The sequence below is a fragment of the Capricornis sumatraensis genome, chromosome 20 (genome assembly GCF_032405125.1).
Source record: "Capricornis sumatraensis isolate serow.1 chromosome 20, serow.2, whole genome shotgun sequence".
In the NCBI taxonomy this organism is placed as follows: Eukaryota; Metazoa; Chordata; class Mammalia; order Artiodactyla; family Bovidae; genus Capricornis; species Capricornis sumatraensis.
In genome coordinates, this window is record NC_091088.1 from 68,675,112 (window position 1) to 68,692,525 (window position 17,414).

A 17,414-nucleotide genomic window follows, 5' to 3' on the forward strand; every position below is an offset into this window, starting at 1 on the left:
AAGCGAGGCCACGGCCACTTGAGAACAAGGTGTTCTAATGAAGCCTCCTGGGCTACACGTCCCTGCCCACGGGTGGCCGGCCTTGACCTTGGCTTCCGAACCCGAGGCCCCAGGGGGATGTGGCCTGGGGCATGCTCAGGGACAGCAGAGGCCAGAGGAGACTCAGCCCTGAGAGGACACACTCCCCACCCCTCGTTCCTCCTCCAGCTCCCCCGGCTGGTTGGTCAGCTCCGCGCTTCGCGGAAGTCAGAGGAACACAGAGGAACCGTTTGGCCAGGCTGGAAACACCCACTGCAGCTTCCCAAGACCCCAGCCTCCCAAGGTCCCCAGGCCTCCAGCGGAGGGTCCCGGGATGGTGGGGTGGTATCAGGCACCGCCCCCACCCGGGCCGACCTGTGGGTCTGGCACGTGGCCCAGCAGCAGCAGAAAGCCACTGCCCACCCTTGTCTTCCCCCGGGCCCCGCTGGCTCCTGGGGGGCAGGGGCGGTGCGGGGCGGTGTGTAGGCAGGTACCCGCCCACCCACCAGAGTCCAGCTTCTTCCTAGAGGCAATAGTTCTGTCGCTGGGAAGTCGAGACAGGCACTCCTCTGCGGTGACCTGTGACGCCGTGGCTGTACCCCGCTCCCCCAGGGGATCTGAGGACGGGACACGGCTACAAGGTGCAGGACAGGTCTTCCAAGACGCCGGACGCAGGCGGGGCCGCCGGGGCTGGTGGAGACGGGAGCCTGGGGTCCTTGGCAGCGCGGGGGAAGAGCTGTCCGCCTCCGCGAGGCGAGGCATGGCCTGTGCAGCTCCGCCCCGCCCCCTCCCGGCCGCCGGAGTCCTTTTAAAACCAGCGGTGGGCGGGCCTCGCTCGGAACACCCGCCCCAGGTCCTCACGGGCCTGTCTGTCCTCCCGGACTGAGGACGCCGCTCATGCACTCTCCCAGGACAGCCTCCAGGGCGCACCCGGGCACGCGCGCGGCCTGGGCCGACGTCGGCCTCTCTCCTCCGGCCTGGCCGGTGCCCCCTACCCACCCACCCATCAGCAGCTGCCCGGGTGCGGGGCCCTCCGTTTCCCCGGACTCAAGAACCACGCACAGGAGGGTCGATCGGATAGTGCGATTTATTGCCCCCGTGCCCTCCTCCCGCCGCGCCCAGGCCTGGGATGAGCCGGGACCCGCTGTCCGCGGGGTCGCCCGGGACGCGGGCGCTCGGCTCCGCACGCCTCCGCGACCCCAGACCCGGCGGGGTGGGGGAGGGTAGGGAGAGGAGAAAGGCTGGGACCTCGAAGGGGAAGAAAATAACAGGCGGGCGGGGGCAGGAGGCGGTGTGATTAAAAGAAAATTCTAAAGGGGAAAAGGACCCTCTCTCCCTTCCCGCTGGGGCCCCTCTGAGGGTAAAGGGCGCACGGCTCGCCGTTCTCGCAGCAGCCCGGTTGGCGGGGGAAAGGAAAGAGGGCGAATGGTCTTCCGCTCATGGGTTTCGTCGCGTCTTGGTCTCTCTAGTTCCCAACCAACGTCTCGATTCGGGCTCGGCCGAGAACCGACGGGGCCAAGCCAGGCCGAGCGGCGGGCGCGGGGAGGGGCCGGGCGGCCTGGTGGGCGCCCCGCGCGCCCCGCACCAGGCCCGCCGCACCCCCGGGGCGCCCCTCTGTCCGCTTCGCCCCAGCCTCTGGGTCCCGCGCCGTCGTTCCCGCCCTGCCCGAGGGGCCCCGCCCCCCCGGGCCGCCGCCCCTACCGGCCGTCCCCGCCGCGGCACTCGCTGCACCGCCCGCCCGCCGCCTCCTCCTCGTCGTCGTCGTCGTCGTCGTCCCCGCCCGCCCGGTAGTAGTTCTGTCCGCAGTGGCTGCAGACCGAGGGCGCGCCCACGGCGTGCACCTTCTTGTGCCGGCGCAGCGCCGCGCCCTGCACGAAGCCCTCGCCGCACTCCACGCAGATGTGCGCCGGCTCCTCGCCGCCCGCCGCCCCCAGCCCGTCCCCGTGCTGGGCGCGCTGGTGGGCCAGCAGCCCGGCCCCGTGCCCGAAGCCCTTCCCGCACTCCACGCACACGTACGGCTTGGGGGCCGGGGCGCGCCGCGAGCGGGGTCCCGGCGCCCTGGCCCCCGCGCTCGCCATGGCTGCGGCCGCCGCCGCCCCCTCGCCCGGCGCGCCCACCACAATGATGCCCTCTCCGTCGCCCACTGGGATGGCGATCTCGCCGTCCGCCGCCGCCGCCTCCTCGGGCGCCTTGGCCCGGCGCACGCTGGCCGCTAGCACCTTGGCCGCCACGCCCGGCCCCGACAGCTCGGGGTGCAGCCGCAGGTGGCGCGCCAGGCTCTTGGGCTGGCTGAAGCCGCGGCCACAGCGCGGGCACACGAAGGGCTTGAGGCCGCTGTGCGAGCGCCGGTGCTTGGCCAGGCTCTTGCTCTGCGTGAAGCTGCGGCCGCAATCGGGGCAGGCGTAGGGCTTCTCGCCCGTGTGGATGCGCTGGTGCTGCATGAGGTTGGAGCTCCAGCTGAAGCGCTTGCCGCACTCGGAGCAGGCGTAGGGCTTCTCGCCCGTGTGGATGCGCCGGTGCTGCACCAGGTGCGAGCTCTGCGAGAAGGTCTTGCCGCAGTCGGCGCAGGCGTTGGGCCGCTCGCCGGTGTGCGTGCGCTGGTGCCGCGTCAGCTTGGACCAGTGGCTGAAGCTCTTGCCGCACTCGTTGCAGATGTAGGGCGCGGGCGGCCGCGGCCGGGGCGGAGGGCCGGCGGGGGGCGCCGATGGGGGCGGGGACAGCTTGGTCGGGGGCCAGCTGGGGACGTCGTCGTCATCCATGATGAGGATGTCCACTACAAGGAAAGGGGGAGAGGGCGTCAGAGAGCCCGCGGAGGGCGGCTGGGGCTGCTTCCCGGCCGCGCTGCGAGGCCTCCGGAACCGGCTCCCCTCCACCAGGCCGGGGGCGGCACCTCCCTCGGAGCGCCTAGAACCTGGCCTGCTCGTGCTGGACCTGCCCCGGGCAGACGTGCTCGCTCACTCCCCATGCCCACAACCCCCCACACCCCCCAGTTTCCTGCGTTTTACCGAACACTCCGTAACCATCCCCCAGGGCTTCTCCTTCCTTCACAGCCGTTTCCCCCACGCCCAGAACAATGCCCGGGACTTGGTGGGGATTCCAGAAACGTCTGCTAAAAGAATCAACAGAATCGAACGGGGCTGCGGGTGGAGGGCTAGGGAAGGCCCTAGTACAGAATGGCCCCTGAGGCAGGAGACCCTCGCACCAGGCGGCTCGAATCGGCCCGGGAAAGGACGGTGTCACATTGCGGTTCTGGGAAGACGACCGTCGCTGCGAGGGTCGGACTGGTTAATGAGATTACAGCAGGAGAGCCCTGACTACCCCCCACTAACTGGGGGTGCAGCCCCACACTCCTCAGCCTCTATCACAGAGGTCCTCAGCCCGGGCCCTGTGTGCCCAGTGGAGACAAGAAAGGAGCGCGGGGCCTCGGTCCCGGCGCCTGCGAACCGAGGACACCACCTCGGACACCTCCACGGGCCGACTGCCCGACAAAGCCTCTAATACATTTGCACCGCCGCTTGCCCGGGCGGCCTCCCGGGAAAGATGAGCGGCTCCACGAGATCTGGGTGCACCCTCGGCGACATCTGCCTTCCCTCTGCGACTCGGGCCTGAGCTACAGAATGGAGACGGCGTGGGGGGCCTCCAGCTCAGACACCTGCCGGGGCCCAGCACCAGCCCCGCCCACAACCCCAGGTTCCACTCCTGGGCGTGGCCTCGCCCCATACACGGCCCCGCCCACCAGCCTCGGGCTCCACCCCTGGGCACGGCCCCGCCCACACCCGGACCCAGCCTCGCCCCCCAGGCTTCGGCCCCACCCTAGGAACGGCCCCGCCCACCAGACCTCGGTCCCGCCCCTGACGTAGCCCCGCCCACCAGCCTCCGGCCCGCCCCCAGGTGCAAGGCGAAGGCGTCGCTCAAAGGTGAACCCCACCATAACCTACCTACCTAGCTCTGTTTTCCCGCCCCCTCGCACTAGCCTGCAGGCCCACAGGGCCAGCGGTCGGACCGTGTTCCAGCACCCGGCCGGAGACAAAGTGCCCCAACACTGTCCCCGAGATAACGTCCTCGTGCACTCGGTAAGCATCCGTGCGTTAAGTCCCGCGAGGTGGGCGCTGGGGACGCGGGCCTTCGCAGCGAGGACACCGAGCCAGATGAGCCGCCTCCCGCGGCGACACGCCTGGGGGCGGAGAAGCACCAGGGGCCCGCAGTCCGGATCCCAGGTGGCCGCCCTGAGCTCCGGCAGCGCTGGGGGACGATGCCCCACGCGCCACCCCCGGTGACTGAGCACCGACGCTTTGAGAACCAGGACTCCACGCGAGGAGTACCGGAACAGGACATCACTTCGGTAGGAAGCCTGGGCAGGGTGGGAGGCGCTTCTGAAGAGATGGCCTGGGACCCACTCCACTTCGACGTCAACATAAATCGGGAACTCCCGGGCGGCCGCCGTTAAGACTCCACTGCTTCGCGGGCCCCAGTTCCACCCTGATCGGGGCCCTGCGATCCAGCAAGCCACGCAGCGCGGCCAAGGGAGATAAGAAGGAGAAACAGTCATAAGAACACGACATCCCGAGGCGTGGGGAAGGGAGGGGGTGGGAAGCAGGCTTGCTATTGGCGGAAGACCGAAGTACACGCTCTGCTTTTCAAGTTGTCCCGAAAGTTTAACAACAGACACGTGACTCGGCGATGACGTGCATTTGCCATCGCGAGGACCCGGACATAACACAGCCCACCTGAACCCGTGAGACCCCTGGGACTCAACCACTGGTCCTGGATGCGGGTGGAGGGCGAAGGGCGGAGCGCCGGTCCGGAAGCAGGAGAGAAAGCTGGGGGTGGGGGGTGCCGCAGGGCTGGACTGAGAGTGGGGCTGAGCCAGGGGCGGTGCTGCACCGCCTTCACCGCAGGCACTACTTTTCGAAGGTCAGCGGCTGCCCCTGGTCCGCCCTCCCTACCAGATCCCCTCCGTGCCCCGCCCCACGCACCCCCCTCTCAAGCCGAGAGAGCCGTGCAGGAGCCGCCCCCTCGAGTTCCTGCACGCCGTCACCCAAGTGCACATCCCCAGACAAAGAGTTCGGTCCCTTCACTTTTGACTTCAGCTACGTCTTTTAGGTCCTATGTAATACACAGCTTCCCCGGTCTCTTGCTTTTCCTGACAATCTTTTCGCGGAGCCTGTGGCCCTCTGGACCCTCGCGGGCTGCCAATTCCTCCTCGTGGGCTGCAGCTGGGGGCCCAGCCCCGCCGGCCCTGTGGTCGGTCATTCTGAAGGTGCAATCCCGTCCTCTCACCAAAGGCATGGATTATCGTCTCTTGTGTGATGGCGTATCGTTTCTGTGACATCAAGGGCCACTGACACACAGGAACTCAGACATCTACGGAATCACAGAGGGATGCACGGCACGGCCCCTGCACGCAGCGGGCTCAGAGGGAACCCGCCCCCGTCGTGACAGGGCATTTGTCCCGCGTTGATTGTGGTCAGCTCTGCATTCTGTTTAGTAGGTGGAGTAGTTTTTAGAGACGCTCCCTCGTCCGCTGGTTGGGACCCAACGGTCAATTTCACGGGTTTACGGCGGGATGAACCTCATTTTCCCTCACCTGCCCGGTCTTCCGTTGTCCTCCAGCATGACCAAGTAACCTTCCCTTTCCTGTGCTCTGAGTCCACGGATTTACACACATCTGGTGGGCTGCACCCCCTCCCCCCGCCTGTCACCCTGCCAGCTGCGGCGCGTGGGAGCCTTGAGGGGGCTTCGAGTCCTCTGGATGGGACCCAGGGGGGCCTTTGACAGCATCTCTGCCACCACGGGCTCACCCACACTTCCTTCCCCAGACCTGCAGCCAGCCATTTCTACAAGGGCACTCTGGTTTCTCTGAGCGGGAAACAATTTCAAGCTCCAAATATGGAAGTGATCGCTGCTTTTTTTTTTTTTTTTTTTCAGTAAAATTCCTGTAAGTTCTAACTGACACTTTCCATACAGATCCAGGCCAGCAGGCTTCTCTGCGGTCTTCCTTAGACACCCGCATCCCTGGTCCTCACAAGGCGAGGAGAGAACCCGGAGGCGCCGTCTCTGCCAGGCTGCTGACACCACACCGGCATGGCCAAGCACGGTTCCTCAGGACTTGGGCGCCCACCTCACAGCCAGCCTGGCCCCACTCCCTGCCCGTGGGTCCCTGGCCCGCAGATCCCCAGGAAGGGCCCATGTGGAGGCAGTCTGCTTGGCTCTGCGGGTAAGTTCACCTGCGCCCTTCAAATGTGCAGGTCGGTTCTGCAGGCGTATGATGTGACCCACCGCTTCCCCTGACAATCAGAAACAGGACCCCTCCACTTTGCCCTGGCAGAAGGCGCCGCTGACCGGCTGAGCGCGATGCCGTCTCCTCTGCCCGGGGCCGTTTGCTCTTTCCCCAGGTACCCGGGGGCATCTGCTTCTTCGAGCCCAGCGACTTGAGTCCAAGACCATCCATCCGAGCTGATGTTCTCAGATTTTCAACTTGCTCCTTCGACGCCCAACTTTTCCATTTCAGGAATGTGTTCTAGATGTGTAGGTTTCACCGTTCTCTTCCTTATACAGGATTTTGTCTTCTTGGGGCCTTCTTCAACTAACTTCGGTACCTTTCTTTTTTCACACCCTGCCGTCATCTCTTTCTTTTTGATTTCACACCGTCCCTCTGTTTCACCTGCAGGTTTCCTCAGGGAACGATGCCCTGCTTTGACTTGGTCTTGAGCTGCCCCATCTTCGTCTTGAAATGGCTTTGTCTGTATCTCTGGCTCTCTGCTCAGCCTTGCCCCCGGGGCCGCGTGGTCCTGGTCTTGTTCTTCCAAGCCCCTCCGCACACTCCCACCTGTCTGGGAGCGCACCTCTGACGCCTCCCCATCTGAGGACACCCTCCTCGGCCCCTTTCCCTTATTCTACTAGCTCCTGCGGGGTGGGGTCAGCAGGATGGAACTTCAGTTCCCTGTCTGCCCATCTCTGGACGTCCGCTTCCCTGAATTCGCAGGCGGCTACATTCTGGACACTGTTTGCAGCTCCTCGGGAGTCCTCTGCCGTGTGTGTGACCTGCCCTCCCAGGGACCCCCGCTCTGCCGCCACCCCATTTGGTCAGTACCTTCCCCTCCCCACTGGGGGTCCCACTGGACCCTGAAGCCCCCTGTGCAGGCCCTGCCCTGCCTGGGACCTCCCCGGTGGGTCTTTCCCTGGACACGGTCGGGAAGCCACGGGCCCAGGCGGCCTGTGCACCCCGCCGCTGCCCTCCATGGAGCGCCCGCTGCAGCTGCTGCCCGCAGTGACCCCTAAGGGCAGCCTGGCGTCCGGCTCCCCGCCCCTAACACCATGTGGGCGGGCCCGGCCCCATCCCGCTCTGCTCGGGGCTCTGCCAGGGCATGTGGGTCTTGCCCGGGTGAGGTTGCTGTCTTTTCACGCGGGTCTGCTGTTGCCCCAGCTCAGGCAGAGCATTTTAGGGGACTCTGCAGGGTGATGCTAGTGGCACTGAGATAGGAGAGGCAGGCCTGACCACGCGAGGCCAGGACCCTGGCCCTGGAGGGTGATCTCCAACCCACCAGCTGAAGACTCCTCCCCGCCTCAGTCAGACCGTCTCTTCACCTACGATCGTGTTCAGAGGACCTCTCTCTGAGCGCCCACGTGGAAGACCTGGCCAGCTCTCACACCGCACCCCTGCCGGCTCCCCCCAGGGGTCTGCAGGCCTGGGGCGGGAGTCAGCATGCCCATGAGGCAGTCAGCACAGACCTGGCTGCGGCCTGCAGACAGTCCAGCCCAGCCCCAACCCTGGCTCCTGGTGGCCCTGCCGTCCCGTGCCCCGGGCTCACAGCCTTACCCCCGGGGCCCCTCGGCCCTCCCCACCGCACCAGACAGCACCCGGGGTCTCGGGGCAGGGGTCCCGCGCTGCCCCTCACGGGAGGGGCCTATAGGGGTGCCCACAAGGGGGAGCAGAGCAGCAGGGGGTCACGGGGTAGGGGCCCGAGCAGGCTGCTGGGCAGAGCACAGGTGAGAGCCCACCTGCTCGTCAAGGTCTGCCCAGCCAGAGCACGAGTGGACAGTGTGAACGGGCAGAACTCCAGGCTCCGAGGTAAACCGCCCTCCAGAGGCTTCTGGCAGCAGAAGACAGGCAGGGGCAATGCTGAGGCCGTCAGCCGAGACGAGCGTTTGCTGCTCCTGGAGCATTTACGGGTGAACCGCTGAGACACCCGGGGACGTTGTTTGAAATCCTCCAGGAAAGGGGCACAGGCAGTGTAGGGCCGCCCAGTGTGGTTCACTGCTGGGGCCAGGCAGCGGGACGAGCGGCCACCACACTGTCGGGCTGGAAGTTTCCAGAAGGAAACTAACCCTCCGGTTAATCTTACTTTAAAGCAGTAAGACAGGGAGGCGGGGCGCTGCAGCGAAGGAGGGTCTGGGCCCTCCCTGTAGGGCGGGGTCTGGGCCCCAGGCCGGGAGCCCTCACAGTGAGAGGTCGCGGTCGCCGGCCAGGACGCACGAAGACGCATCGACAGCTGCACGGAGCACTTCACGCTTTATTTCACAGGCGCCCTGCACGGAAGCCCGGAGGCCCAGGGAGACGGGGCCACGGCTCCCACCGAGGGCGGGGGCTGGGGAGGCTGTGGCCGGGTCTCAGCACGCCAAGTCTCATCCCCGGGGGCTCACAGAGGAGGTCACTCAAGCCAGGTAACGCTTTATTAAATAAGACAGGTTGCCCATGTCTTACATGAAGATGAAAACCCAGGAAGACCCAGGCCCACCCGGACGCCCTACATCCCCCTGGCCCCCAGCCCCTGGGCCCTCCCTGGGCTGAGGAGCCCCCACCCGCGGCAGCCCCCAAAGGCTCCCGGCTGGGGGGCCACGGAGACCCCACCAGGCCCGGGAAGTGGCCGGCTGGGCCCGGGAGGCAGGGTGGGGCCCCGAGCCGCCGGGGGCGGCAGAGCGCGAGGTCAGCCAGGAGAAGCCCAGGGCCCCTCACCTGGGTTCTCGTGACTGGCCATCTGCTGGTCCTCGGAGTCCAGCGGCCCCGGAGACCAGGCCTCTTCCCGCAGCTCCATGTCTGGGCCCTGTCGGAGGGGAGAGAAGGAGAGGGTTCACAGGACGCCAGAGCGCACACGGGGGCCCCTGCTGCACCCTCCACCCCCGAGCTGGACAGCCACAAGACAGACTTGGGTGATGCTCAGCCGGAGCCGGGGACCCCAGCCGCCTTCCCAGGACAGCTGCCCCGAGCAGGGGGGCGGGGGGGGCGCGTGGGGCCACGTGGCTCCCAGGAAGCTGGTGGCCCTGGGACGCGCCACCCCGAGACCCCTGGGCCCACGACAGCGCTAGACACAGCAGGCGCTGCTGACGGTAGGCGACGCCCATGAACGGCCCGAGCAGCGTGGAGGCTCTAGGTCCGGAAGGCAGCCAGCCAAACGCTGATACACGGGCCCCCAGACCCCACAGGACAGACACCCGGAGCCGAGCGGGTACCACCCCACAGTCCAGGCAGAGGGTGGTCAGGCATGCCAACCAGGAGGGCCACCATAAGAACAGCCTGGCAGGCTGACCACAGGGGCTCAGCCCACGTGGCCCCAGAATCCTGCTCCGAGGCCACCTTCACAGCAGCGCCGCGCAGAGGCAGCGAGGAGAGTGGAGCGGGCCATGGAAGGTCGGGCTGAGGGCGGGCTGCCAGGCTGCGGGTGGGAGGAGCACCCACGTGGGGGCACGGGGCTTCTGAGTGATGAAACGTTCCGGGACGAGACGGCGGCGGTGGCTGCCGAAGTCTGTAAGTAACACCCAGCAGACTGTCCCTTTCACGAGGGTGGCTTATGTCCCAGTGAATCCGCGAACAGACTGAGATGTGTGCGCAGGCCCTGACTCAAGCACCGTCCACGTCAGAAACGAGTGAAAGAGAGACAGGAGCAGCCGGGGCAGGAGGGGCCGCTCGGCAAGCCTTCCGCTCCATACCCATCTGCCAGGCGGCCACGTGTGGGCCCAGAACCACCACGTCCAAGTCAAGCAAGCAGGGCCTTCCCTGGGAAGGTGTCCCCCTCCGGCCGCTTCCTGCACTGAGAAGGTGGGGGACCTCCGGCCTCCCCAGGGCGTCCATAGGCTCCAGGGGAGGGGACGCAGGACAGGGAGGTGGCAGGCAGCTTGCCCCGAGGCCAGAGGTCCCCACACCCCCAGACGAGGCAGCTCAGACAGGGAGTGAGGGAGACACCACCTGATTCCCACGGCGGGCGGGGAGCAGGGCGGGCCTCGAACTGCAGGACCCTCACCCACACCCAGCTCCTGGTGCAAGGAGCTCACTCTGAACCCACAACTCCCTGAGAGGATGAGGCAAGTCCCCCGTCATAGAGGGTCCCACGCCAGGAGGGAACGATACCCCAAGAGGGCGGGGGACCTGCCCACATGACCTTCCTTTGACCACCCCCCCACCGCAGCCAGGTTACCCCCCAGCACGCAGACCCCCTGCTGGCGCTCCGCCCCATCACTCGGTTTTCCTGAGCTGGTGCTTAACAGAATCCATCTCTCCTCCTGATCGCCTCAGTAAGTCCAGCTGGAAGCCCCAGGAGGGCAGAGGAGGGCAGGGGAAGGCCCCTCGGTCGACAGACTGGAGCAGAGTGGGGAGCTGCTGCCCAACTTTTCACTGGGTCTAAGTGGGATCGAGGTGTCCACACAGACCCTCAGCGAGGCCGACCAGTGGCAGGTCACAGAGTCTGCGACCCGGAGGCCAGGGCACGGGGGCCGCCATGATTCAGGGAAGTGCCAGCCACACGGGCACCCTGGAAAACGCCTGGAGGAGCCCAAGGGGAGCCCGCAGCAGAGGGGGCGGGGGCGGTCTGCCTGGAACTCGGAACCTGGCAGGAAGCCCCGACTATGCTCCACAAGTGGCAGCTTCTCTGGCTGACTTCTAGGGCCCACGGGCTCTCCCACCTGGCGCAGGGCACCGGGATGGGACAGTCCGCTCTGCATTCTGGTTTTGGCCTTGAGCAGAGGGCGGGGACCCCACCCCCCGGTGAAGGGAGACTTAAGGCCACCCACAGGGTGAACACCCTGGCGTCCACCTGTTGGGCCTCTCATGGGGGCTGCAGGGGGCCGCTCTGGCTCGGGGGCCGGGCCCTGTGCCCCCGGCCCTGTGCCCCCACCGCAGCCTCGCACAGCAGGGACCCCAGGAGCCCGGGGTGGTGGCGGGGAGGAGCCGGAGCGCGCCCTGGGAGACCCCCTGGGTCCCTGTGAAGGCCCGAGAGCGTGCACTGCAGAGTCACCCCCGGCAGCTCGTGCGGTCCTCCACTGCGGCCGCTCGGGCTCCTGTGTTGCCCCAAGCCCCGGGGCCTTGGGGTCCTACCCTGGGACCTGGGGGGAGGGGGAAGCCGCAGCCCTCCCACCCAGAGCTGGGGCCTGGGGCAGCCCCTGACCCGGCAGCTCCCTGGGGGAGGTGGGGCGATTCCTGCACCAGCCCAACCGTGGAACCTGATGACTCTGGAGGCTGAAGGTGGTGGGTCCTGCCCTCCCAGCCCCCCAGACGCTCCGCAGCCCAGCACACCTGTCAGGGCCGGCCGCCCTGCTCTGACCCCCACCCACTCCACAGAGACGAAGGCCCACCCCCGAGGGGGCCTGTAGCGGTCCAATTAGCCCGGGAGTCGGCAGGGCCCGCGAGACAAATTATTATTATTCTTGTTATTAGACCCACCCACCTGCACTGGATGCCTGCCCACCAATTACCCGCCGGCTCTTTTTTCCGCTGCCAATCTCGCCGCCGCCTCCGGCCGGCCCTGCTCCAGAGCCTGCCCAGGGCTCCCGCTGCTGGAGACAGCTGCCCCGGCCGTCTCCTCGCTTCTCCCCCCAGCCTCTCTGTTCCTGGGCTGCTGTCAGGCCGTAGGTGGGACCCCCGGCTCCTCCCCAGCCATTCTTCCCCAGCCCCCGCCCCAGCCTTGAGGCCACCGAGGCCCAGTGGCTACCTCTCGGCCTCCACCCCGGGAGGGCCCTGCACCCACCCTCACCGCCCTCTCCCAACTCCCACCCCTGGGGCCTGCACCCTCCAAGCCCTCTCCAAATCCGCTCCCCACACCACGGACCGGTTCATCTTTTCCAGGCACTAGGTTCAAACAAATCAGTCGACTGAAAAGGGGCAGAGGATGGAAGAGACACCTCCAAAACGACACGCAAGGAGCTGGCGAGCACACGAAGAGACAGATGCTCGGCGTGGCGTCAAAACCACAGACAGACCCCAGCGCAGGCGCGCCGGGCGGGCACCACAGAAAGCACGTGCGCACGCCGAGCAGCAGGGCTTCCAGCCACGAACCCAAGAGGAGTGAGAACACATCTGCATGACAGCTCACACGCGCGTTTGCGGAAGCAGCAGTCACAAGAGCCGCGCGTGGAGACAGCCCAGATGGCCGTCACCGGTGATGGGTGCGCGTGCGGCCCGTGGCAGCTGGAGGAGCAGGAAGAGGAAGCGCTGCTCTCGGAGGGGAGAGACCGTGGTGACTCTGCTCGCCCGAGAAGCCAGGACCGGCAGACCCAGACAGGACGCGGGCCTGTGGTCCCCGGGGGCACATCCCTGTGCTCGTGGTCACCGTGAGCTCTAAGAGGGTGACCTGTCCGCACGGCAACCACCTCGCAGGGGAGCTGCTGTCTGTTTTATTAAGGCTAGCTCCGTCCCGCCAGCCCCGCCTGAACCACCCCCACAGGTGGCCCTTGCGCTAGGTCCAAACTCCAGGCCCGGGCGGCGTCTGCCAGGTCAGCCCCGCAGACACACTTCCTCCTGGGAGGCCTGCCCCATGTCACACCTGCCGGGCACCTTCTGGCCTTCCAGGGGTCTGCCACCACCAGCCTTCCTAAATGCTGGTGGATAAGTGAAGATTCCTTAAAACAACAAAATACTCTTCAAGACAGAAAAACACAGCTGCACACGTGGGCCATCGCTGGTTGTCACCCCTCGACCGGGCGAGGGGCCAGACTCCGCTCCCTCTGGGGGTGCTGAGCTCTCCTGGCTGGTGTCTGCAGGGTACTTCCTTCCTCCTCGCCCCCCGCCCCTGCCCCCTCCCTGGAGACCTGCCGCCAGAGCCCAGGGAACACAGCACCTCCCCCAGGAAGCCTTCCCAGACTCCTCCCTTCCCGCAGCTCCACTGTCCCTTCTCCCCACACAAGACCAAACAACACACTGGGCACAGGGCGCAGCGTGGGCACCTTCTGACACCCACGGCCACCGAGGGGATGGGAGGCTGCCCTCGCTGGGCTGGTGGGTGGGCAGCCAGGGTGGAGTCGGCCTCACCCCTAGCCACATCACCGGGGGCGGGTGCTCCACCCTGCGCCTCATCTTCACGGGCTTAGTGTCCAGATCACAAGAGGAATGGCCGCGCTCCACAAGGAGCCGGGCGCCCAGGGAACATGGACAGGCCTCTGGAGCCCAGTTCAGACCCATCTGGGGCTGACCCAACCTCCCAGCACCTCGGGACACATCCGCGGCCCAGCCTCCAGGGCCCGTCCTCCCCTCCGCCAGGAGCACCGGCTCAGGCTCCCTTCACTCCCGATTACAGCCAAGCGCACGTCCCTGGGAGGCTCTCCCTGACTTCCTCCTCCCTGCGTGTCCACACAAACCCCAGCAGACGGCGAGCTCCTCCAGCCCAGGGAGTCAGGACGTCCTGGCCGGCTGACCCTGCGCCTCCAGGCTGGGCCACGTGTGGGTCCCCGGCATCACTCATGACGAGGCAGCCCGCACAGGACCCCCCATTCGGCAAAGAGTGTTCTGTGAGCCCAACAGTCAGGCAAGCAGAGCAGGGAGACCCTCCGCCCAAGTGGGCCCCAGGAGCAGCTGGCGCAGCTGGGGGGCAGCGCAGCAGTGAGAGGCGCCTGCACTGCCCCCAGGACAGGGCTGCCGGCCCTGCCGGAGAGACGGGCGACCCCCCACAACTAGGCCAGGGAGGCCTAACACATGGAAGGAGAGTCACACCTGAAGACAGGCACCAGCTCTGAGTCCCCGAGCCAGTCATCGGCCCCAACCCATGGGGGGGTCCCCAAGTCCCCAAACCAACGGACACCCCAGAGACCTCCAAAACAGCCTGTTTCCCCAGACCCCAAGCCTGGCCAAAAGAAGCCAGCGGAGGCAGCGGCTCTGGTAAAAGCCAGGCTCCGGACTCCCACCAACCCTGCACCGGTGCTGGGGGCTGCAGCCCACCCCACCAAGTACCCCTGGGGGGTCCGGGGTACGAGCCAGGTCCCTGGCTGCAGTCTGCCTCCACCCGGGCATAGCCTCGGCCGGCTGGGGGCGCTGCAGGACACATGTCTAGGGTCGGGGCTGGGGGCGTCTTAGCCCAGGAGTGCCCAGAAGGGACCACTCGAGACCCAGGGCAGCCAGGCAGAGACTCAGGTCAAGACCAAGACCGCCGCCACCGGCCAGGAACCCAGCCCCCCCTCAGGTCCCCGGGTTCTCTCGGGCAGCTCCTCTGTCCCATGAGACTCGAGACATCTCCCCCAGGGCTCCTCCAGCTCCTGGCTAGCCTGGCAACCCCCAGGCCCTGCCTAGGGCGTCGGAGCCTCTCCAGGACTGCACCGTCCTGCCTCACCCCCAACGGAGCACCGCGCCAGGACCACTGTGTCCCAGGCCCAGCGCTGGGCGGGGCTGGCAGTGGCATCGATGGACGAGGCTCACCCAGGGATGGTGAACTGTGCTCTGGGTCATAGGGGCCTGAGGAGGAACTGAGCCTGGGAAAGGGAAGCAGCAGGTCCAAGGTCACGGGGCTGGAAGAGCCAGAGCCCGGGAAAGCCGGGCCCGCCGGAGGCCTCTGCACCCGCTTCACACTCACTTCTGAGAGCTGTGCGCTGGCTCCAAAAGGAGAGTGTCGGGAGCCTTCCTACCAAGGTCAACGCCATTAGTACACCCCCTCTTTTTCACTAGTAGAAACTGAGAAACTCCTTGTGCTGTGAGGTCACAAAGGTGATGAACGTGGAGCGGGGACCTGAAACCGGTCTTCTGACCCCAGAGCCGGGGGCCCAGGGCCACCCCGGGCCAAATCCTTCCAGGTCTCTAGCTCCGCCTGCGGGGTTAGACTCCAAGACCTCCAGGAGGAAGGGGCTAAGACGAGAGACAACACAAGAAGGAATCGGATCTGAATGTTCTGGGGCTCAGGCCGGAGGGCCTGCCTGCAGAGGCGGGGGGTGAATGCCAGCTGCGTTGAGCCAAAGAGGCTTATGTTCTTAGGGAAGAGATAAGCCACAGTAACCGGGCTTCCCCGGGAGCAAGGGCAGACCCAACCCCCAGCTGGATCCCAACCCTGGATCCCTAAGGCAGGGCCAGGCACCAGGAACCACGCGGAGCACACGGACCCTCAGTCCCTTCCTACAATGCCCCTCTGGACTGGGGCTGGGGTGCCCTCCCTGGTCCCCTGGGTGAGGACAGGAGTGTGGAGGTGAGGAGGCGCATGGACCCGGTCCAGGTCTTCCGCGCACTCAGCGAGCCTGCTTCATCTCCCTGTCCTCGTGCCAACCAATGCGCCCACAAGAGTCTCTGTCCACACTCGCCGTGGCTCACTTTTCCGTCTGATCATGCCATCCCCGGCTGGCCTGTGCCCCAGGAGCACCCGTTTCCACGAACTGGGGTGCCCCCCTTTGTGGCCGGGCCGAGAGCTGGGGCTCAGGGGCGCGGTGAGGCGCCCGGGAGGCCTCGGGGTGGCAATCGGGCCCGGCCGCCGGCCTCGCCCTGCCCCGCGGGCCGCGCGGTGCCTGACCTTGGCCTAACATTTCCCCTCCAGTGCACGCGCTTCCTGCCCGCCGCCCGCGCCCGGGCGAATGAATGAGCCTCCCGCCGGCCGGAAGGCCCGTAATTACCGGCCGGATCAAAGGCCGCACGCAGCGCGCCCGGGGCGGCAACGGGATCTGGCTCCTTTGAAAAGAGGGGAAAGGGGAGCGGGCAGGCCAGGGGCAGGCCACCGTTTCCGGTCAGGCCTGCTGGGCCGGCGCGCGCCGCTTCTCCCACCGGGGCCTCAACTTCCCCCGGGAGTCGCCACCACTTCCGGCCACGAGCGGCCGGGAAAGCTGGGGTGGGGGTGGGGGCGACACGGCGAGCCCCCGGCCGAGCCCGCGCCGCGCGCCCCCGCCTCGGGCGCGCCCCCGGGCGTGGCGCGCGCTCCCGACCCCCGGCGCGCGCGCCCCGCCCCGCGTCAGCGGCCGCGCGCTCACTCACGCCCCGGCCCCCGCGGCGCGCACGCGCACTCGCCCGCCCAGTCGCGCTCGCCGCCCGCCTCCCCGCCCGCCCCCCCGGCCGCAGCCCGGCGCCCTGAGGCGCGTGCCCACCCGGCCCCGGGCGCACGGCCCCCGGCCCCGCGCCCTCCCCTCACCTCCTCGGTCCCGGGGCCGCCGCGCCGCACTCCTCCTCCTCTCTCCCTCGCGGATGGTGGCAGCGGCGGCAGCGGCGACTCAGACCCTGGGGTCAGGGGGACGGGCGCCCAGGCCGGAAGTGACCTTCCTGGCCGCTTCCGCCCGCGCCGCTCCCCCTCTCCCCTCCCTACCCCCCTTCCAGCCTCCACCCCGTCCTCGCCGCTCTAGGAAGGCGAGTCTGGCGACCCCCCCCCCAGCTGCCGCGGGCCCCCCCCAGCTCTATGGTGCGGAGCGGGCGCCCCAGGGTGGCACTTCCGGACGCGTCTAGGACACGGGTCCTCCGGCCACGCTCTATGGCGCTGCGCGCCGAGGGGCTTCGCGCCCCGCCCCCTTCCAGGCCAGGAGGCGCGGGCTCGGCCCGTTAGGCGGAGACTTCCGGGTGCCCAGGGAGGTGCCCCGCGCCCCCGCGCTGGGCTCTCGCGCCTGCGCGGTCGCGCGGTAGGCGTCGAGGAGGGTGGCGGCCAGGGCCACTCAGCTACCCCGGGTCCTCCGGTCGTCTCTATCGTTGTAACCCCTTCCGTGCCGGCGCCGCCCGCGGCGGCCGGAGCCCGCGCGCCCGGAGGGCTCTCTCGTCGGCCACCCTGGTCCCTTCTTTACTGGACTGATCGCTTCAGGCGCCGCCCGGCGCGCGCTTGAGCCGGTGTCCTCCCTTCTAGAGCGACAATAACACATTGTGCGCCTGCCTCCAGGGGCTTTAGGTATATTAAGTAGTCTGTGGATAATCCAGTCCCGTTTTGCAGATAATGAGGAACAGAGAGGTCAAGATACCTGGCCAAAGCCACACACCGAGGATGCGGGTCCTGGGCTCGAACTCGTGGAGTCTGGCTCCCAATTCCCACACTGAGCACTGCCTCTGCAAACTGCCTCCTGTCACTGAAGGTTGATCGTAACGTCCAGGGATTCACCTCCTCTCTGGAGAGGAGGGCGCTTTGTGAGCTTACCTGTTTCTGTTAGTAAATACGTGCTTTTTAAATTATTTACACCACAGTGCTTACACCACAGTGTCCTCGCGGGCTGAGTCCTTCTGATCCCTTTCTGGGTCTACAGTTGACTGGCTG

At 67.2% G+C, this 17,414-nt stretch overlaps 1 protein-coding gene across 2 annotated transcripts; it reads right to left on the minus strand.

Moving 5' to 3' along the window:
• Positions 1-1,715: 1,715 nt before the first annotated feature.
• ZNF787 (zinc finger protein 787) lies at positions 1,716-16,475 on the minus strand. 2 transcript variants are annotated; one of them, XM_068993373.1, is made up of 3 exons: positions 16,317-16,475; positions 8,975-9,062; positions 1,716-2,791 (listed from the first exon to the last, which is right to left on the minus strand). In XM_068993373.1, exons 2-3 carry the CDS (start codon positions 9,051-9,053, stop codon positions 1,716-1,718), a joined length of 1,155 nt encoding a protein of 384 aa, XP_068849474.1. In that variant the 5' UTR covers positions 9,054-9,062; positions 16,317-16,475. The 2 variants fall into 2 exon arrangements, with proteins under 2 accessions (XP_068849474.1, XP_068849473.1); XM_068993372.1 differs by lacking the exon at positions 16,317-16,475 and adding an exon at positions 15,808-15,952.
• Positions 16,476-17,414: the final 939 nt, after the last annotated feature.

Coding starts and splice junctions, on each gene's coding strand:
- ZNF787 (XM_068993373.1), bottom strand. CDS start 9,053: ATGGAGCTGCGGGAAGAGGCCTGGTCTCCGGGGCCGCTGGACTCCGAG. Junction 2,792..8,974: donor GGCCAGTCACGAGAACCCAG/GTGAGGGGCCCT, acceptor CTTTCCTTGTAG/TGGACATCCTCATCATGGAT.